The sequence below is a fragment of the Monodon monoceros genome, unplaced genomic scaffold, assembly GCF_005190385.1.
Source record: "Monodon monoceros isolate NGI ecotype Baffin Bay Population unplaced genomic scaffold, NGI_Narwhal_1 Super_Scaffold_3, whole genome shotgun sequence".
NCBI classification, from domain to species: domain Eukaryota; kingdom Metazoa; phylum Chordata; class Mammalia; order Artiodactyla; family Monodontidae; genus Monodon; species Monodon monoceros.
This window is the reverse complement of record NW_021703780.1, coordinates 97,865,987-97,887,393: the sequence shown is the minus strand read 5'-3', so window position 1 is coordinate 97,887,393 and position 21,407 is coordinate 97,865,987. Positions and strand designations below refer to the sequence as shown.

At 47.3% G+C, this 21,407-nt stretch overlaps 1 protein-coding gene across 5 annotated transcripts in view; it reads left to right on the top strand.

The window, feature by feature from the left end:
• TMEM40 (transmembrane protein 40) overlaps positions 1 to 16,815 on the top strand; it is a 36,851-nt gene extending 20,036 nt beyond the window's left edge. For 2 of the 5 annotated variants that reach the window (XM_029241560.1, XM_029241562.1), the window contains exons 2-11: positions 806 to 877; positions 1,527 to 1,628; positions 7,456 to 7,509; positions 9,800 to 9,835; positions 10,208 to 10,240; positions 10,629 to 10,676; positions 14,693 to 14,764; positions 14,845 to 14,919; positions 15,421 to 15,483; positions 16,241 to 16,815. In XM_029241560.1, coding sequence (XP_029097393.1) covers positions 806 to 877; positions 1,527 to 1,628; positions 7,456 to 7,509; positions 9,800 to 9,835; positions 10,208 to 10,240; positions 10,629 to 10,676; positions 14,693 to 14,764; positions 14,845 to 14,919; positions 15,421 to 15,483; positions 16,241 to 16,260 — 575 coding nt within the window. In that variant the 3' untranslated portion in view covers positions 16,261 to 16,815. The remainder of the gene's footprint in view (positions 1 to 805; positions 878 to 1,526; positions 1,629 to 7,455; positions 7,510 to 9,799; positions 9,836 to 10,207; positions 10,241 to 10,628; positions 10,677 to 14,692; positions 14,765 to 14,844; positions 14,920 to 15,420; positions 15,484 to 16,240) is intronic. The other 3 variants (XM_029241561.1, XM_029241563.1, XM_029241564.1) reach the window with 3 other exon arrangements.
• Positions 16,816 to 21,407: the final 4,592 nt, after the last annotated feature.

Here is a 21,407-nt window from a genome sequence, read left to right as displayed (position 1 = left end):
AGTATGGGATTAACAGATGCACACCACCATATATAAAATAGATAAATAACAAGGATTTACTGTATAGCACAGAGAACTATACTCAATATCTTGTAATAAACTATAGTGGAAAAAGAAAAAACAAGGAAAAGAAAAAAGCAATACTGCTAAAAATTTAGAAAAGGCAAAGTAAAAATACCCATAATGCTAACTCTCAGAGATCTAACTACTATTTATATTTTGTTATAGCTCCAACAATTATTAACTTGTGGTCGTGTTTGTTATATTTGGACCCCCACCTACGCCCTCCAACTCCCTTATTCAAATAATCAGATTATTTTGAAGCATGTCCTAGACATCATATAATTTCATCATAAACATTGCAGTATTTATCTCTAAATTTAAGAATACTTTAAATAAATATAACTTCAATATAAATATCACACCTAAAAAAATAAATTCTCTAATGGAGGATGTTGATAACAGGGGAGGCTATGCACGTTTAGGAGCAGGGGATATATGGGCAACCTTTGTACCTTCCACTCAATTTTTTTTTTTTTTTTTTTTTTTTTTACCTTCCACTCAATCTTGCTGTGAACCTAGAACTGCTGTAAAAACTAAAGTCTCTTTTTTAAAAAATAAGCTCTTAATAGTATCAAAAGGTGATCATTATTCAAATTTCCCTAATTGTGTATTTCTTTTTTCATAAATTGTTCTTGTACCTTTGAATATTGGATGTTTATATTTTTCTTATTTATTTGCCAAGCTCTTTATATATTAAACATATTAACTAAGGTAATATTAATTACTATTGTTATTCCAACAGGGGAGGCCATGGAGACTTCAGGATCACTTCAGGACCACAGTCAAGTCCACGGAGAATCAGAAGATCTAGACCGTATGTTTGCTCTCTCTGACCCTCTGGGCAAAGCCACATGGGAGGTGAAGTCCAGCAGTAGGTGGAACAGAAGACCCTGCTCAGCTCATGCGGCACAATGAATGACCCAAGTTACGGTCAAAACCTCTAGAGAAGTAGTGACTTTACACACATGCACATGTGTGTGCTTGGTCCAGTCTGTCCCCCAGTACTCTCTAGCTGTGTGGACCCTCAGTTGCTCCCCAAATCTCAGAGGCTCTGGGGGCTTGGACTTGCACTAGGGAGTGTCCTCAGAAGGTGGGAAGCGTCCTGCATGGCCCCAGAATGGCTTGATCGGATCCCACCTGCCCTGTAATTTACAGAGAATTTTAAATTGGCAACTGCTCTACACAGTGTAGTGGTCTCTTGGGAAGGATGGAGGGCTTAGAAGCCCCTCTCTGGGCTCCACATTCAGAGAAAAGTCTGCCTTTGGCCTTCCTAGAGCCTCTAGGGCCTCTGAGATCCCTGGTCTCCTGTACCTCCCATTGGCCCTAGGGGTTTGGGAAGAGTGTCCCAGTGAATCCAGTCACTCCTGGCTCCCCACATCCAAGTAGACCCCTGGGGAGGCCTGGGTGGTCTCTGGGGTGGGAAGGGCAGGAAACACTCATCCTTGCCTATGTGTGCCTCCCAGACGGAGAGACGGATTTCCACAAGCAAGACGAGGAGGCTGAGCTCTATTCTCAAGACCAAGATGAGAGAGGCAAGTCTTCCTCCTCTTCATCCTCCTCCTCAGGTAAAGCAATGATTTCATTAAATAAATCTATATTAAAATATTAAAGACAAGCATTTACATGGAAAAACCGATCTCCTGGACTTCCCTGGTGGCGCAGTGGTTAAGAATCCGCCTGCCAAAGCAGGGGACACGGGTTCAAGCCCTGGTCTGGGAAGGTCCCACATGCCGCGGAGCAACTAAGCCCGCGAGCTACAACTACTGAGCCCGTGTGCCACAACTACTGAAGCCCACACGCCTAGAGATTGTGCTCCGCAACAAGAGAAGCCACCGCAATGAGAGGCCTGCACACCGCAACGAAGAGTAGACCCCGCTCACCGCAACTAGAGAAAGCCCGCGCACAGCAACAAAAAGCCAATGCAGCCAAAAAAATAAATTAAAAAAAAAGAAAAAAATTAACAAAAAGAGAAAAGAAGAAAAACCAGTCTCCTGAACCTCCCACCTCGGTACTACAGCTCTCTTTTTCCATGTTCCCTTCCAGAGCCTGCCTCTCTGTACATGTAACTTGTACACAGTTATAACTACCATATAGGGACTTCCCTGGTGGTCCAGTGGTTTAGAATCCGCGCTTCCACTGCAGGGGGCACGTGTTCGATGCCTGGTCAGGGAACTAAGATCCCATATGCCACGTAGTGTGGCCAAAAAAAAAGAACCCAAAAAATTACCGTATAGACAATTTTGTCCTTGGTTTACAATTTTTTTTGCTATCTTATCCTAAGCATTTTGCCATGTTATTCCATAATATCTTAGCGGCTATTTTTCATGTTTCCCAAGTAGCCCCTCAAGTGACTGCATCTCATGTAAAGGAACGTTTAAGTTTCGTAGGAGCACTTTAGAATCAGGGGCAGTGCATGTGTCCATTCAAGCAGCCTGCAGGTTCATACCCTTTCTTTGCCACTAACTAGCTAAGCGTCCTTGGGTAAATTGCTTAACCCTGTATGCCCTGGAGTCCTCATGCATAAGATGGGGATGATAACAAAAGTTATCTCATAGGATACCTGTGAGGATTACATTCTACAGGTGCAAAGGCTTAGCACCTATCAGATAGTAATAGCTCTAAAAATAACTGCTATTGTTAAGATTTTCCCTCTTCCCCACCCCAGTTTGTCATGCTCAAGAGCATCCTTGCACAAAAGCCTTTACTTTTTGAATTTTTCATACAAATCAAGTCCTACATATCTACTCCCACAAGCACTTTAATGGGTTTAGAGGGATGAGAATCTCTAATTGGACTTTGATTACAAATTGCCACATTATTCTCTGAAAAGAAGCAGGATGTCTCTCTACTTTTATTCTTTTAACTCAAAAGGTAAGGCTGAATTTATAGCAGCAGCAACATCACAGCTAGCATTTATTGAGCACTTACTTTGTGCCAGGTAGCGTTCCAAGCACTTTATGTGGAATAACTCAGTTAATTCTCATAGCAACCCATGAGGAAGGCATTGTTGTTATTCCCATTTTACAGGTGAGGAAACCGAGGCCAGTGAGGTTTAGTTCTAGAAGAGCTTCCAGAGGCAGGAGGGCTACAACACGGGATTCTGTCCCTTTGTTTGTCCTCCCTAGGTGGGAAGGGACATTCTGTCTTCTGATTCTGACCCTCAGGGGTTGCTGCTCCCCCACAAATGTTCTCCCCCAAGTGTGGGCATAAGTTCCTTCCTTCTGGTCTCCAGAGTACATACACATGGGACTGGGCGTAGTTAACAAAACTGAACACTTAAAAGAAAGCAGCAGGAAAATAAACATGGAGTCCTAGAAGCATTGAGACAGTCAGGATCCTGGTCTCTGGTCCTACCCTGGTTGGCCTGCTGCTGGAACTCAGACCCTGCCCATTCTTCAGGCTCAGACTGTGACCATTAGTCCTTGGGCCCCAAGCCTGAGTGCCTCCCAGCAGCCCCCCCACCTTCCTCCACGTTAGGGCCCTAACTCAGAGTCTGGCATGCAGCACCACTCTCCCTACATAGCTTTTTGTTCTTTTTTTTGTTTTTGTTTTTGTTTTTTGCGGTACGCAGGCCTCTCACCGTTGTGGCCTCTCCCGTTGTGGAGCACAGGCTCCGGACGCGCAGGCTCAGCAGTCACGGCTCGTGGCCCCATCCGCTCCGCAGCACGTGTGATCTTCCCGGACTGGGGCACGAACCCGTGTCCCCTGCATCGGCAGGTGGACTCTCAACCACTGCGCCACCAGGGAAGCCCAGCTTTTTGTTCTTAATGTATCCTGTTTGGGTTTTTTAAAATATTTATTTATTTGGTTATGCTGGATCTTAGTTGTGGCTCGCGGGCTCCTTAGTTGAGGCTTGCCGGCTCCTTAGTTGTGGCATGTGAACTCTTAATCACGGCATGCACGTGGGATCTAGTTCCCTGACCAGGGATCGAACCCAGGCACCCCTCATTGGGAGCATGGAGTCCCAACCACTGCGCCACTAGGGAAGTCCCTATCCTGTTATTTTTAAATTCAAACGTTTTTTCATTATGAAAGATTACACATGGGCACATTGTAGAAAATATGGAACATACAAAGAAGTAGAAAGAAGGAAAAAAATCATCCTTTGCTCTGTTAGATAACCACTAAACACATATTAGTGTATCTCCTTACATTTATTCAATAAATATTTATTGAGCATCAACTATGTGCCAGGCTCAGTGATGGATACTCGGGACACCAGAAACAAACGTGATTCTTTCTGCCAGAGTTAATTTTTTAAACAATTGAATTAGAACACAGAAAAATTATCCTCATTCTTGACAGCATACAATTCTACAATACCTTTTATTTAAAATTATATATTATGCATAGGGAACTATATTCAGTATCCTGTAATAAACCATAATGGAAAAGGGAAAAAATCAATCCTTGAACAAGTTTTAAAAATTATATCTTATGGGGCTTCCCTGGTGGCACAGTGGTTGAGAGTCCGCCTGCCGATGCAGGGGACGCGGGTTTGTGCCCCCGTCCGGGAAGATCCCACGTGCCGCAGAGCAGCTGGGCCCGTGAGCCATGGCCGCTGAGCCTGTGCGTCCGGAGCCTGTGCTCCACAACGGGAGAGGCCACAACAGTGAGAGGTCCGCGTACAGAAAAAAAAAAAAAATTATGAATATATCATGGAGAAAGCTAAAATAATATTCACGTGAATGTTAATAGAGATTGTCCCTGTTGGATAGAATTTGGAGTAATTTTTGCTTTCTTATTTTCTGTATTGTTTGATATTTTGCAAAATATGATGAAAAAGCCTTTTGGGGGCATTGATATTTGTAAAATACAGAAAAGAAGAAAATAGAAGCCACTCAAAATCCCATCTCTTGAGATAAATACCGCTGTTGTTATCTTGATGTACTTCCTGATACCTCTTTTTCTGTGCCTAGTTGAGATCACATACGCACTGATTTTTTTTTTTTTCCGCACTGATTTTTAAGCACAGTTAACTTGGTTTCCTATAATTAAAAAATTTATCCATGATAGACCAGGAGGTCCCCAAGCCCGCTGAGGAACATCGGGACTGCTGGGGCCCTCTTGGTCATCCTGAGGAAAAGGGAGTCCTCTGGACCTGAAGCCAGAAACTCCTAGGCCTGAATCCCCAGAATGCTGACCAATCCAAGAGTGCCAACAACGCGGTCATTCTTCAAGGCTTTAATCAAACTCCTGCTGCAGGCAGGGCAGCCTTAGGACAGTGATACCCAGGCCTCGTCCTTCAGGAGCTCAAGGTGGTTGGAGGGATGAGCACCACCAGGGACCCTCATGCCCACTGTGTCAAGCACAGACAGTTGATGCTATAGAAACCCCAGAGGAGGGTGGGCAAGATGCGTGTGAGCTGGGGCAGCTGGAAAAGCCCTTCTACAGGAGGTGTGACATCAGCTTAAGCTTCAGGATGAGGGAGCAAGTGGGAAGGGCATTCCAGGTGGGAGACAGAGCATGAGCAAACCCAGAGTCAGCGTGGCGTTGGTGGCATCACAGTTGATGCAGCCCCCATACTGGGCAGGAGGGAAAGCACCTCAGTAACACGATACTTCACAGGACCTTGTCTTATCTTAGTGAAAGCCGTATTGAACATAGTAAGTGATTTGTCTGAGGTCACACAGAAAGTTCATGGCAGTTCCTGTCCCCTAACCCTCAAAGCAGAATTCTTCCCCCAGACCACACTCCTCACATAAACTAAATTTTGAGAACCGACACCAGAATGAGGTATTCCAGGCTCGATCCAGGCTGAGGTTCTCCCACAGCTTGTGTTTGTTCCCTGCAAAGAGCAGCAATGAGGACTAGCGCCCCTGAGTAACTGGAAAACGTTGGCAGAGACGGGGGCTGGTCTCCCCTGCAGGGGCAGCTCACCCAGTAGGCAGTAGGCCTCACCATTTCTCCTTTGCCCACTTGGCTGATGGTTGAATTTCTCAGTGGGCCTGAGCCTGTCCGTGTGAAGATTTTTTTTTTTAATAAATAAATACATTTATTTATTTATTTATTTATTTATTTATTTATTTATTTATTTATTTTGGCTGCGTTGGGTCTTCGTTGCTGCGCTCGGGCTTTCCCTAGTTGTGGCGAGCGAGGGCTACTCTTCATTGAGGTGCACGGGCTCTAGGTGTGAGGGCTTCAGTAGTTGTGGCACACGTGCTCAATAGTTGTGGCTCACAGGCTCTAGAGCACAGACTCAGTAGTTGTGGCGCATGGGCTTAGTTGCTGTGTGGCATGTGAGATCTTCCTGGACCAGGGCTTGAACCCGTGTCCCCTGCATTGGCAGGCAGATTCTTAACCACTGCACCACCAGGGAAGTCCCCCGTGTGAAAATTTGTTCCTTGCAGTGTTATTTATAGTAGGGCAATAATAGAAACAACCTAACCTCCAACAACAGCAACATAGAGCAGTGATGCTACACCCTGTCCTGGTCAGAGCTCTGGTCTTCATACATCTCTAAAGTGAAAAAGAGAAATTCAAATCATAGAATTCGTTTGATCTCATATACACTTTGTAAAAATTCACACATACATGATTGTAAACAAGACTGGAAGGAAGAATATCAAAATGTTAATAGTGGTTATCTCTGGATGGTTAAATTATGGGTGATTTTCATTTTCTTGCTTTTTTTTGAATTGACTTATACCATAGATATTTTACAATAATCTTTTTTATCTTTATAACCAGAAGAATATAATTTTTTTTAAAAAAAAAACTTTAATAAATGTTAGCCTAAATTGATTGTGGGAAGAAAAGAACTTGGGGGAAAGAGCCTGGATTAATGTCTAGTACAGATCCTGGCACACATAAGGTGTTTAATAAATGCTCTCATGACTCTGGAGCTGAGCTCTGGGTTCTATTTTTGGAGATAAAAATGATTAGAAATGCAGGCCTTGGTGACAGACCTGGGTTTGAACCCTGGAATTTCTGTTTCCTGACTGTGTGACTTTCAGCAAATAACTTAACTTTTGTGAGCCTCAGTTTCCTTATCTGTAAAATGGGGAGGGAGAGGCATTAATACCTTCTTTACAGCATTTCCAAGAGGATCAAATGAAATATTAACTATAAATTACTTAGTTCAGTGTTGGTACATAGTAAGTGCTCAAAAAATGGCGACTCTTATTACTGACTTTGAACGAGGCCCAGGTCCTCTCAGGCCCCCAATTCTTCTTTAGTCAGCTGAACACAGTCACCTCGGGGCGTGTGAGGGGCGTCAGACAGAGCAGCAGGAAAGCTCTTGTACAGCTGTCTTGCCTCTTGAAGAGCGCCCACCTCACCCCCAGCGCAAAGACTATGTTACTTTTTAAGGCTTCCGACACCAGGAGAGGGAAGCCACTCTGGGGTGCTGTAACTGGGGGGAGCTGACTAACAGGCTTTGTCTACACCCAGGTGCTGAGCATGGGGAGCCTGACGTTTTGAAGGATGAGCTTCAACTCTATGAAGGTGATTGTCTGTCCAGTGGCTTTGGGGGAAACAGAATTAAACAAAGGACATGAAGGCTTAGGGCTTTGTTGGGAGGAAACAAGGTGATGAGGGTGTTTCATGAGCTCAAAGTCCTGGGCAGATATAGGAGATGTGGCAAGGTGAGTGGTTATAACATGGGCAGATGGAGGTGGGGGCAGGCATTTTCTGCCACAGTCAGACTGTCCTGGAATCTCTTCTGATCTATAACCCTGACTTGCAGGTTGACTGTGACCAGTCACCCAACCTTTCTGGGCCTCCGCTTTCCAACCAGCAAGATGGAACTTAATCAGTACCCTCTCTCTTGGAATACTGGGTTGTTTAAGCATGCAAGGGAAAATTAAGGACCTGATTTCTACAAAACTCAAATTACGGAGTAATTGTCTCTAAGCATCATGATTTTTACAGCGAGCAGATATAAATATTATGGCACTTTGCTTGGTAGCACTTTGATGAGATGGAGGAATTGTAGGAATGAACCAGTTTGCCAAAAAGCCTCATAAATGAACACTGCCAGATAAGAAAACCTGTTTAACTTTGTTTAATCCAACATTTACATAATCCGCTTAGTCTCCTAATGCCAGATAATAACCCAAGAAATACAACGGGAAACACATATACATTCAAAGAAATGGAAATGAAATACCTTAATATTCTGCATCAAGGTATTACCAGTGGCTGCCACTGGGTGGCAGCATTGTGAGTAATCTCCACACTTTTCTTTCATCTGAATTTTCTGATTTTCTTTTTCTTTTTTTTTAAACAAAAACAGGCACTATCTAATTTTTTAAAATGTTGTTAATTAAGTAGTGTAAGAAAGTTTTCACTGAGTGTAAAATGAGAGAGAAACTGTTACATATACATACATTTTAAATGTTTTTTTCTCATCAAAAAGTAAGTCATGTTCACTGTAGAAAACGTAGATATTGTCACGTATTTGTGAATTAATTCCCCCAAGTAATGAATTCCCCGCCCCACCTCCCCCCTCCCGAGACACCAGAGGTACTTGGTAATTACACGGCCGGAGTCTCATTTCATGCCGTTCTTGGTTTGCCTTCTGTACCCTTGGTGCTGGCCTCTCTGGTCACTTGCAGACACTGGCTCCTGTTTGCACATTAGCCTAAAGACAGTTCAGCATACTGAGTGTTTATTGCCATGAGCTGAGTGCCCCCTTCAGGTGTTTGTGTCCTGGGGCTGATCTGGAGGGTGGAAGTGTACAGAGTGGGGACTCCTGCCTCCCCTTGAGGGGAAGAAGGTAACAGGCTAGGAGAGAAATCACTGGGAATAGAGTAGGCGCCAAGAACCAGAGGGTGGGGACTTCCCTGGTGGTTCAGTGGGAAACACTCCGCGTTCCCAATGCAGGGGGCCCGGGTTCGATCCCTGGTTGGGGAACTAGATCCCTCATGTATGCCACAGCTAAGAGTCTGCATGCCACAACTAAAGTTCCTGCGTGCCACGACTAAGACCCAGCGCAGCCTAAGTAAATAAATATTTAAAAAAAAAAAAAAAAAAGAACCAGAGTGTGAATGAGGTGGGAGGGCCACCCAGGCCAGATTAAAGGGAAGGCTGCACCTCAGGGCAGGTATAGGGCTCGATTCACCCTAGGCAGCCCAGACAGGAGCTCCACACTGGGGTCAGGGGCCAGGGCCCCCATGGTACAACCCAGCTTGGCTTCCACAAGCTCAGGGCCTGGTGGGGCTGGAGCCACGTGGCTAAGTATCCTCACCTGCATCTGGATAGGAATGAACAGGCACAGATTGCAAACTGGTGGCCTGTGTGTACAGATGTATATTATCTGGCTCACAGAGTATCTTTATTATTATTATTGTTCTTAATATATTTCATCACGTCTACAGCTAACAGTTTTTCACATCTGGAGATCTGTGAAATCAGGGTGCCTCTTAAAATCACTGGCAACTTGCAGTTATAATTGGCAGTAGTTTTCCTTCCATAAAATGACGTCATTCTCACAAACCATGATATATTTGCTTCAATGGAATATGAATTGCCAGCTTTTTTTATAGTCAAGAAGTTTATTTAAAAACCTGGATTTCTGGCTTCTCGTGGGAAATTAGAAGACCTGTAACATGGGGCAGGCATTGCTGCGGCAGCTTTCAGGGACTGTGGGGTGGTGCCTGCCCCTGTAGATGAAAGAGGAACCCTCCAGTTTGCTCCAGTGCCCCCTGCAGATCAATGGGAAGTCTCTCTGCAGTGTAACTTCTCCCCACCCAGAGGATATGAATATGCAGTCACTGATTTCCCTTCTGTGCAGGTGCCCCCGGGGAGGTGGTGCCGTCTGAGGAATCAGGTGAGTGTCTTTTAGGGGAGAGGGGTCGTTGGTACTGGTGTTGAACGAGGTCTGGGCACCGTCTTTCCCCCAAAAGAGGCAGGTGCTATCAGGTGCACAGCTGTGAGAGATGGGACTCCAAGTCTCCTTGGGGCCTGGGGCTCTGACCTGGGCTCAGCAAGCAGGCGGGGCTGGCTGTAGCATGAGACAGGGGGCCAGTGGGGTTAGAAAGGGGGTCCAGGCAAGAACAAAGGGATTATTAATAACAATCTATAGATAGAAAGATCCCCTGGGGGCTGGAGAATTCAACAGGGGCGTTTTCAGAAGTCACCTGTGGCACTCGTTAAGGCCCCAAGCTGGCCTGGGCACTAATGTTGAGTTTCTAATTTCCAGGACTCCGAAGGAGAGGCTCTAATCCAGAGAGTGGTAAATATGCAAGCTCCGAGAGGGGAGTGGGAGGCGGCCTGGATTCCAGGGGCTGGGACAGGACCACAGGCAGCCTGGGGGGGAGGGAGATCAGTCCCAGCAGCAATGCCGTCACCAGCCAGAGTGTCACCGTGATCCAGGAAAGGGGCCTCCGGGCTCAGGGGACATGGAACAGAACAGACACAGGCCTGTGGAGGAGGAGGGCATCAGTGGAGGTCCAAGGACAGCCACCCCACCTTCAAGCTTTGCCCTGACCGGTCCTGCAGTGAGTGCCCTCTGATCCAGGAAATAGAACCTGGGAGAGCCATTCTCAGTGAGGCAGGGGAGCGAGAATCCCACCAGCTATACTGTGTCAGAGTTAAACCCTCGTCTCTCTCTTGTTCCCAAGGAGAAGTGGAGCCCTCTCAGTTAAGAAGACTAAATATAAAGAAGGATGGTAAGGAACTTGGGGTTCCAGGGCTGCTGCTTTTGTCTGGTCCAGATTTCTCTGGGTAGAAAGTCAGCTGGTGGCCTGGAACGACAGTAATCATGGCCCGTCTCTGCTGCGGGCCCGGCGGTTTGCAAAATCCTCAGCTTAGAATCACCTTGAGAAGGTGGTACAATGATTCCTGTTTTGCAGATATAGAAACTGAGGCTCAAGGACGGGGAGTGGTCTTACAGCTAGTGAGTGACACGACTTGGGCTTGGATCCTGGTCCTGTGCTCTTTCTGCTGTACGCGGAGTCACTAGCATGATAAACGCCCTCCAGACCTTATGGCCATAATGGGGAGCTGGGAACAGGCTGGGCCGAGGAAGCTGTGAGGTTAGATTAGACTGGACTCTAGGAAAGGAGTGATGAGAACCGGAGGGACTGCCTCGACTCCAGGCCTGGAATCGTGGGGGCTTCAGGGAGGAGGGTAAGGGTGGGAAAGGAGGCCATGTTTTTTGGGGGGGTTTTGGGGGTTTTTTTTGGCCACATTGCGAGGCATGTGGAATCTTCTTAGTTCACTGACCAGGGATTGAACTCGGGTCCCAGTAGTGAAAGCCTGGAATCCTAACCACTATGCCACCAGGGAACTCCTGAGACCATAGTTTTTGTTTTGTTTTGTTTTTTATATATAAATTTATTTATTTATTTTTGGTTGCGTTGGGTATACGTGTGCAGGCTTTCTCTAATTGTGGCGAGAGGGGGCTCCTCTTCGTTGCGGTGCGTGGGCTTCTCATTGCAGTGGCTTCTCTTGTTCCAGGGCACGGGCTCTAGAGTGCAGGCTCAGTAGTTGCGGTGCGCGGGCTTAGCTGCCCCGCGGCATGTGGGATCTTAGTTCCCCAACCAGGGATCGAACCCACGTCCCCTGCATTGGCAGGCGGATTCTTTACCACGGGACCACCAGGGAAGCCCTCTAGAAATATTTTGAGTTGTTCAAAAGCCTGCCTTTAGGGAGTGGGAGACCTGTGTCTGAGCCCCTGGCCCTGCCTCCATCAAGCTACATGAACTGGGACGTGCTGTCGAGCTGTCCCGGGCTATGAAGTGAGCCTCATCCCACTAAAACCGAGATTCCCAAAGCGCAGGCCATGTCCAGGTTGCTTCAGGACATGGCATTATACCCCCAAGTGAGAAGGTGACTGCCCTTTCCCCTCTCTTTCTCTGCTTGGAGCCCCTGGGCCTTTAGTGCCACCCTGACCCTTGCTCACTGCCCTCTGGACACAGAGATCAGGACTGTGCGCAGAGCCGTCTGCAGGCAGCGGCGGGCAGACCTTCACCGTCTTGCTTTATGGGCCTTGTGTTTGTTCTTAAGACATGGGATCCTAGTTTTCCACTTAGTGTTGTGACATGAAGTTTCCTTTTCAAGTAAATCTATTTAAGGAAAAATAAGAATCTGCTTAAAGAAAAACTTTAAGTAAATAGTACAGGTGGTCCTTGGGTAGCAAGAAATTGTGAAGGTCATAAGCAGTGCTACGTAGAAAGGGCAAAACCCACAAAGGTGGTGTGTGGATGGCTGAAATCAGAAAAAACAGACAAGGGTGATCCCCTAGGTCCCTCTTGGCTCCAATACACCTTGGAGTCCTTATCCTGGCCTGATCTCTTCAGCCCCCAAAACTTCTAGTTCCCTAAAACTTGAAGTTCTCTTCCCAGAAATTCACTTACCCTGCGCTCACCTGGTTGAACCCTTCACTGTACCGGGTCTGTGCCTTGGTCCCACCTTCTTACCTGTCTCATGGCACGTGAATGTGCGCACGCACGCGCGCGTGCACACACACACACACAAAATCTTCCCTTTCATCCAACTCCTACTGCCTTGGCTATCTTTAAGGCTTACCTCAAACTCTCTTTCTTCCATTAATCCCTGCCCCAGATATGGTGAGTCCTGAATGCTTATGACATCTTACAACTGCATCCAATTCCACAGTGTGGGTACCTTATAATGTATTTACCATTCCCCACTTGATAGATGTTTAGGTTATTTCTAATTTTTTGCTCTTTCAAACTAAGCTGCCCTACCCATCCAGCCCTCTGTTTGGTCTTACATTTCTCTGCAGTCTCTCTCTTTTTAAAAACACTTGTATTTTCTAAGTATTTACTCATAAGAAAATGGGGGAAAGATCAGGGAGAAATTCTCTGCTAGGAATTCATTTTGCATTCCTGAAGATTTGGGTGAGGAAAGAGTTTTCACCCCCACTCTGTCACATCTCTGAACAGACCTAAGCCTGATGCTTTCTTAAACGTTAAGTCTAGTTCTGCATGACGTCTTTTTTTCCCCTAAAGGACAAATTGATTTCAGAGCCAAGAATGTTCTAGAAATAATCTTTTGATTTTCCCCCCCGAAAAAAAATAACAAAAACAAAACCAGAAATACCCTCCTCACTTCTGTTCACTTGCCTTCCACATGCCACCTGACAGCAGTGATATGTAGTCTCACTCTGCCTTTTACCATTTACAAAGGACTTTCCCCTCCAAGACCCCCATCCATCCCTCCGTCAGTGGTGTAGAGGTTGCTCTCCTTGATTTATCAATGAGAACGCTGAGGCTCAAGGGAGTCACGACACTTGTCCAAAGTTCACAGCACATCAGTGGCCAAACTGGACTAAAGTAGGACACATTCCCAGCAGCCTTGGCCACTCAGAGAGGCTGCCTCGTTCCAGGGAACCGTCTCTGAATTGTCCTCTCTTTCTTCTTTTTCTTTCTTTTAAAAACCTTTTTGGCATCTTCCCTATCACAGCCCTCTGCCTGGGTCAAGGCCCCTGTGTTCTCTCCCCTGATGACTCCTGCGCCTGGCAAAGGGCAGGGGGTCCTCCTTCACAAACCATCCCTGAATTCCTGCCCAGGGCATGGGCCCTGCTACTTTCTCTACCTCCATTAACTACTAGGAAGAGCCTGCAATGCTGCTTCTGGGCACCAGGCCCACGGAAATGCACACACAAGGGCACAGACACATTCATGTGCGGTGATGTTTGGTGCAGAAAATCAGTCCCTTCTAGCTTCCTCAATGGGAGACTAGTTACATAAATTAGAGTAAGTTTATGCCATGGAACACTATGCAGCCATCAGAAAGAACAGGGCAGGGGCTTCCCTGGTGGCGCAGTGGTTAAGAATCCACCTGCCAATGCAGGGGACACAGGTTCGAGCCCGGCCTGGGAAGATCCCACATGGCGCGGAGCAAGTAAGCCCGTGTGCCACAACTACTGAGCCTGCGCTCTAGAGCCCACGAGCCACAACTACTGAGCCCGCACACCTAGAGCCCGTGCTCCACAACAAGAGAAGCCACCGCAATGAGAAGCCCGCACACCATAACGAAGAGTAGCCCCCGCTCACCGCAACTAGAGAAAGCCCGCACGCAGCAACGAAGACCCAACGCAGCCAAAAATAAATACATAAATAAATTTATGTATATATAAAAAAGAACAGGGCAGATCTATATATGCTTGGAGATAGAAAGGATGGCCCCAATCTATCAAAGAGAGGAAAACAAACCATAGAGCAGCAGGTACACAAACTGATCCTGCTTTTGTTTTTTTTGAATGTGCATGTATATACTTGGAAAAGTTTTGTCAATCACTGCTTGCTTTTAAGGAGTTGGATTAGGAAGGGAGAATGGAGCAATGGGAAACTTTTAAACTAGGCACGTGCATTTTTTACAATTGTATTTAGCATCATTCGACAAATAAGGCGTCAGACACCTCTGCATGCCCGGCGCCGCTTTAGATGATGGGCAAAATCCCCAACCACCATCCTACAGAGTGGGTCAGAGAATAAACACAGCAGTGAAAATCCAGCAAGCTGAGTGGTGATAAGTGTTAGAAAAATAATAAAGTGAGGTGAGGGCTGAAACGGGTGGGGCTTGGGGTGCTGTTTTAGTTGGGCTGGTCAGGAGCAGCTTCTCTGAATAAAGCTCCCTTTGAGCAGAGACAGGAATATTTTAGTTAATTAAAAAGAGAGAAAGAAGCAAACAGTAATCTTCACCTCTGCCTTTACAGATGAGTTTTTCCATTTCATCCTCCTCTGCTTTGCCATTGGGGCCTTGCTGGTGTGTTATCACTATTATAAAGGTGAGTGTGTGGGGGGTGAGGACAGGGGGCAGAGGTCCAGACTTGCAGGATGACCATTCTCTCCCCCGCTGCCCCTGCAGACTGGTTCATGTCCCTTGGGGTCGGGCTGCTTACCTTCGCCTCCTTGGAGACCGTTGGCATCTACTTTGGCCTGGGTAAGACCCTCGCACACTGTCTCTGGGAGGGCAGCAGCTGGGCTGGCCGCAGGGGCTCGCCAAGGGCTGGAAAGCCACGACCTAAACTTTTTATAAAGATTTCTTTATGCTCGTGTTTGCTTCCTGACCGCTTTCAAGGTCAATGTGAGGTCGTTGGCAAAACCCCATGGAAAAAATGGGCAGCTCCATAAAAATACAACAAAGACAGTTTAAAGTGGCAAACAAACAGAATTAGCCAGATACTGAAAACAAGGCAGTTAATGGAGTGAGGTACTGAATTCTCTGAGCTTCCTGGCATTGTTATTGCTGCTCATGGTTGTTTTTAAATAATAAGTACTCAATACCATTATCTGAGCTTAACCTGCAGCCTGAAATTCCACCATCAGAGCTTTGTTTTTACGGGTTAGACCTTTGTTCAAGGGCAGGCAGGGGGAGGTCTGACCCCGGATCCTTCGAGGGGACACAGAGCTCCATCACCTTTCTCTCCTCCGTTCTTGACAGTGTACCGGATCCACAGCATCCTGCATGGCTTCATTCCCCTCTTTCAGAAGTTTAGGCTGATAGGTAACTTTTACATTCTTCTATGTTCACTTTCTCTCCCTGCCAGGGTCTTCTGTTGCAAATGAGGCTTAGCATACTGGAAAGAGCACAGGGCCTGGAGTCATGGGCTTGGGTTCAAGTCCTGCCTCCTTCAATTTAGCATTTCTGGGGCCCTAGAGCCTCTTTTAGCCTCAGTTTCCTCAACTGGAAAATGGGTGTAATAATACCTACAGCACAAAGGTGTTGTGAAAATCAAGTGAGGAATGGGTGTAAAAGTCCTTAAGTCTGAACCATTGTAGGAAAGTGGAGGGGACCTGGGTATTCCTCATTCTCTCATAGAACTTTGCATCTCTCCAAACAGTATCTTCTTTGTGATTTTATTTGCCCTGCTGGGGGTGAGAGGGGGTTTCAGTTATCTTACACTTGGCTGATGAGGAAACTCATTAGTCAGTTACGTTCATCAGAGAGGTAGAGTGACTTGCCCAGAGTCACACAGCTAGGGTGGCTGGGCAGGCTAAAGGAGATCCCCTTTCTTGACCAGCAGCTCTGTGTCTACCATTAAATCACAAAACTGAGAGACCAGGGGCTGTGTGCCTCCGTGTCATGAACTTTTGTCTCCTTTAATCCATCTCATGCATAAAGGGGAAATTTGTTGCAATGGCTGTGGGTCATGACTGCCTTATCCCAGCTATGAGGGGCATTTGGGCATCTGGGGTAATGGTGGGGAGGAGGCCTGGCTGCTTTCAGAATCTCATGCCATCCTGTGGGCTTTGCCTTCCAGGCTTCAGGAAGACCGACTGAGGCCAGTGCCAGGTGGGCAGCCAGGCCAGGCCCCGGTGTGACCACCACTGCATCCTTTCAGCCCACGAGGACAGAGCAGCGTCCTGGGAGACACGCTGGCGGGCCAAGCTAGAGCAATAAAGAGAGCGCTTTGCCTTCCATGTGGTCTGAACATTGGCACCAGCTGGGCCAAGGTGTCCCTCGGGCAGTGTTGGCATGCAACCCAGCTGCCAGGATGGCAGGAGAGGGAGGGTGCGGGCCTGTGCCCTTCCCGGGGCCTGGATCAGCGGGAGGATCCTGGGACATCACTCCTCTCAGGAGACAGTGGGAGACCCCTCGGCCCTGCAAGGTGTAATTAGTCGGGGCTTGTGAATTCTTTCAAGTCCCCAGGCCATCCCGGGACAGACAGATGGTCCACTGCCCTGAGGCAGGGAAGTACCACGTCAGGCCCCTGGGGTGAACCCGATACAGGTGAGATTTGGGGGAACTAAATCCACAGCATCCAGGTCTTCCTATTACCTAGTGCCAGCCCTGCTGTCCTTGGACTCCATTAAGATTCAAATAAACATTCTCTTCCCTGGACTAAAAAGAGTCAGCTAAATATTCCTTTCAGTTTCTTGAGTGTGAGAATACATTTGAGGTCTTCTTTGACCCCATCTAGTCAGAGGGGGCACCTTGTCCTACTGGACAAAGTATAAAAGGGAATAAATGCAAAAAGCCTCTCGTTTTAGGTCCAAGACTTCAATTGCAGAGGTTTGGAATAGGAGGCAGGGTTTTGCAAACGTTCTTGTGAAAAAGATCTGGAGCTGTTAGGTATTCTCAGCTCAACAAATACCAAAGAAGTGAGATAAGAGCACAAAAAAGTCCATTGCAAACTCGGGTTGTGTTAGTGGAGGTATAGAGTCTAGACTGAAGGAGGTGATAGTAGGTTCTCTCTTGTACACAGCCAGACCACGCCAGTAGAATATGTTCTAGATTCATATATCAAGAGTGACAGTGACAAACTAGAGAATACACGGAAGAAGAAACTAGAGTGGGGATGTAAAGAATAATTGAAGAAGTGACAACTCTTTGACTTGCCGAAGAAAAAAATGGGGACCTTTACTGAGCTCGTGGACTCTGAAAGACACTTTCTCAAGTGTCTGTGATTGTCCAGGTCCGTTATGTGGTTTAATTCTCACAACAGCCTTGAGATGTGTACATCATCCTATCATCCTCCTTTTGCAGATGGAGAAACAGAGACTCGAGGAGTTGTAGTAACTTGTCAAGTTCCCACAGCAAGTCAGTGACAGAGCTGTGAGTGGAAACCAAGCCTGTGTTCTGACAGAGCTTGGCTAGCGCAGTCTGCCACCCCAGGCAGAGCATCCCTGAGGCAGCTGCAGTTTATTCCCAGTATTTCCCAGATTTGGGAGTTCTCAGACTTACAGAATTGTTTTTTAATTTTTAAAAAATTTATTTTATTTATTTATTTTTGGCTGGCATTGGGTCTTCGTTGCTGTGCACGGGCTTTCTCTAGTTGCGGTGAGCGGGCTTCTCATTGCGGTGGCTTCTCTTGTTTACCGAGCACGGGCTTTAGGCATGCGGGCTTCAATAGTTGTGGCACACGGGCTCAGTAGTTGTGGCTTGCGGGCCTAGTTGCTCCGCAGCATGTGGAATCTTCCCAGACCAGGGCTCGAACCAGTGTCCCCTGCATTGGTAGGTGGATTCTTAACCACTGCGCCACCAGGGGAGTCCCCCAGAATATTTTTATAAAGTGAGAAAAGGAGGGCTGCCAACTCCTTATCTTGCCAATTAAGGAAATAAAAATAGCAAAAAACATCAACTGTCAGCATCATTTTATAACAGAAAGGATAGTCCCGCATCAAAAAAGCAGGGAAATTGTCATCAGAAACAAAGTGGGGCTTAAAATGAAAAATGAAGCTTTATGGAAATCTCACTCTGTGTCCTTTGCCCTCAAGTCACTGTGGTCTGGTGAAAATTTTATCATTCGGAAACCGTGAGACTAAAGAACTCCTCAGGACTTTTACATTCTCTCATTTTGGGGGTTTTCCAACTCAGCTCCCACACCTCAAAGGATGAAAGGCTTGCTACCTCCCAAAGCACCTTGTACTGCAAGAATTTTTCTGCTCTGTGCTAAGACGCCTCTGTCAATGAAGCTTAAGGCCTTCTTTCAACAGAACAAATGACCCACGAGTAGGGAATGTTCCTGATAGTCATGGCTATGTTATCTCAACATTCGGCTCTCAGCTCAGCCCTGACAGCAGCACCGGGGGCCCAGCCCTCCAACTTTGTCCCTCGTTTTCAAGATTGTTTTGGCTGTTCTGGGTCCCTTGCATTTCCACACAAGTTTTAGGATCAGCTTGTCCACTTCTGCAGAGAAGCCGCTGGGAGCTCTGCTGGGATTGCACTGCACCTGAGTATCAGTGTGAAGAGAACTGTGCTTCTTCTTAGTGATGTATTACCTCCTTTTACATTTTGTTAGAAAAAAAATTGCCCCAAATCCCAGAACCAAAATCCACCACAGATGGTATTTTGGTGTGTTTCCTGTGAGTCTTTTTAGTGCATGAGGGCATTTATTTTTATTTTGGGCCCTTTTCTCTTTCATATATAATAAGCATTTTTCCGTTCCTACATACTCTCCCTAAGCATCATTTCCAGCCACTGGGTATTTCACGCTTTACGGAATAATCCGTCTATACTTAGAAGATAATATCCGCAGCTAACATCTGTTCAGTACTTGTTCTGTGCTGGATGTGGAGCCAAGCACTCTGCATACACCGTGTCGTTTCATCCTCATCACAACCCTGAGAGGTAGCACCTGTCCACGATCCCCATTGTACAGACAGGAAAACTAAGACACGGAAAGTTAGTTTCTGAGGTTTGGATTTCAAGCACTTGTGTATAACTTACTTTCCTCAAAAGGGAGCCTGGAGTGCACAGATAAGATATTTATCAAATGAACAAACAGCATGCAAGGTTTCACAATAGAAACATGAACTTGCTGACTTGAGGGCAGTGTGGTTAGCTTTCCCTGTCCCAGCCTCAGTTTGCTCATCTGTACAATGGGGATCACAGCAGCGCCCACCTCACAGTGTGTGGTGAGGGTTATGTGAGATGATTGCATTTCTGGCACAGAGTAGAGGTACTTGATTTGGGCAGAGGCACATATTAAGGCCCTCAGGGGCAGGCAGGCAAACTCAGCCCGGTGTAGAACAGTGTGGAGCAGGGAAGAGAGGGGGCCGAGGGAGCCGATACCTGACCTAAGGGTGACTGCCTGTGAAGACGTGAGTTCGAACTGCTGCTGGTATCCTTGGGCTTTCTGGGCCCAGGTGTCAAAGGAGGGGCTCAGGTGGGTCAGGTTGTAGGGGCCCCTCATGCGCTGGGAGAGAAAGACCCCCACCTCCAGATCTCAGTGGAGGGTCTGCCTGCCCTAGTGTGCTGCCTCCCTGGGGCCCCAGCCCCCAGCACTGCCCTTGGAACCCCTCACTGCTTCTCTGCCGAGCTACAGCTCAAGGCCAGTACCAGTGGGGTCTGGTTACACCTCAGGCGTCAGGCAGATTCCTGGAGCCCCAGTCCAACAAGTGGTCTAAAAATAAAGCATTGAATCCTGAGTCCAGGAAGGCAGGGTTGCAAAGTGGGGCGGTGGAGCAGGGCTTGGATGGGCTGGGCTTCTATCTCTGGTTGCCCTGGACGCTGGGCACTGGGTTTCTGCTGTGACCACAGCAGAGGAGGACACGGGTATGAGGGTATTTCGAGGCCATCCAAGCCAGCTTGCACTGGGAGGAAAAGAGGGAAGCCCAGCAGTGCTGTGGCAGTTGTCTCCTTCTCCTGACATGGCCCCAGGAATCCTCCGTCTACTCCAGAGGACCCAGGCAGGACCAGAGATGGAGCCAGGGGATGCTGCTGACTGAGCCTGGGAAGCTGGGGAAGGTACTTGACGTGGAGGCTAGGCTTTGCGAGGAAGATGTAGGGAAGGGCTTTGCAGGCAGAGGGCCCAAGGTGGGCAAAGGCATGGAGGAGTGAAAGGACAGCATGTCTGGGGGGCAACAGGTATCAGTCCAGCATGGCTGGGTAGGAGTGAGGATTAGTGGGCAAGATACCACACAGGGCAAATGGCCTGCTTCCCCCTGGAGAACCTTGAGAGCTGGGGTAAGGAGCTGGGCTTTAGCCTGAGGACAGTGGGGAGCGATGGAAGGTGTTTGAGCAGAGGAGTGGCATGGTGAGATTGCATTTTAGAAAGATCACTCTGGTGGCCCTGTGGGAGCCATGCGAATGAGCATGACCTCCAGCTACGGGGAAGATAATGGACCAAGGGCTGCTGTGCTCTGTGTGTGCCCCGAGGCCATGCTTCCCGTGGGATGCTCTTCGCTGTTGACTCAGGAGACATACAAAGCAGGCCCTTTCCTGGGAGACACAGGACTCCCCTGACAGTTGACTTCAGCTTGAGGACTCCCTGACGCCTGCCGAACTCTCCTTAGCATATCCAGCAGACAAAACCCTTCCACCTGACCCTCCTTCCCTGTCTTCTTCCCCTGGGGCTAGATTTGCATCATCCCCGCCTTCCCCTCCCTCCCTTTTTCTCTCCCATAGGTGTTTTCCCTAAGGACATCCTTCCATATTTCACCTCATCCTGTGCTAGCTTCTCAGAGGGCCCAGACTAATGGGATGAGACTAGAGGGGCGATAGGAGCAGAGAGGAAGGGCAAATTTGGAGACACGAAGGTCTAATCCACTGTATGGCTGGAAGTGTGTGCCCACCGCAGCCCCCTGGCCTTTCCCCATGGCTGGCGTTCTCAACATGCAGCACGGTAGTCCTCTATGTCCATATTGGTCTTCTCAACTAGGCTCTGAGTTTGTTCGATAAATAAATGAATGAATGATTAAGCAAGTGAATGAATGAATGAAGTGAAGGGAAAAAAGGAGTCTAGGATGATCCGGAGCTCCAGTTGGGGTCACTTGGTTGTAGCCAGTATTTGGTATTTGCCCAGTGTTTTTTCTGCCACTGCAATTTTCCTTTGAAGACTAAACCTCTTTTGTGCATCAGAGGAGACTATCAAGAGTGAAAAGACAACCCCCGTAGGACAGAAAGTTATTGCAAGTCATCTGATAAGGGTTTAACATCCAGACTATATATATATATATATATATATATATATATATATATATATA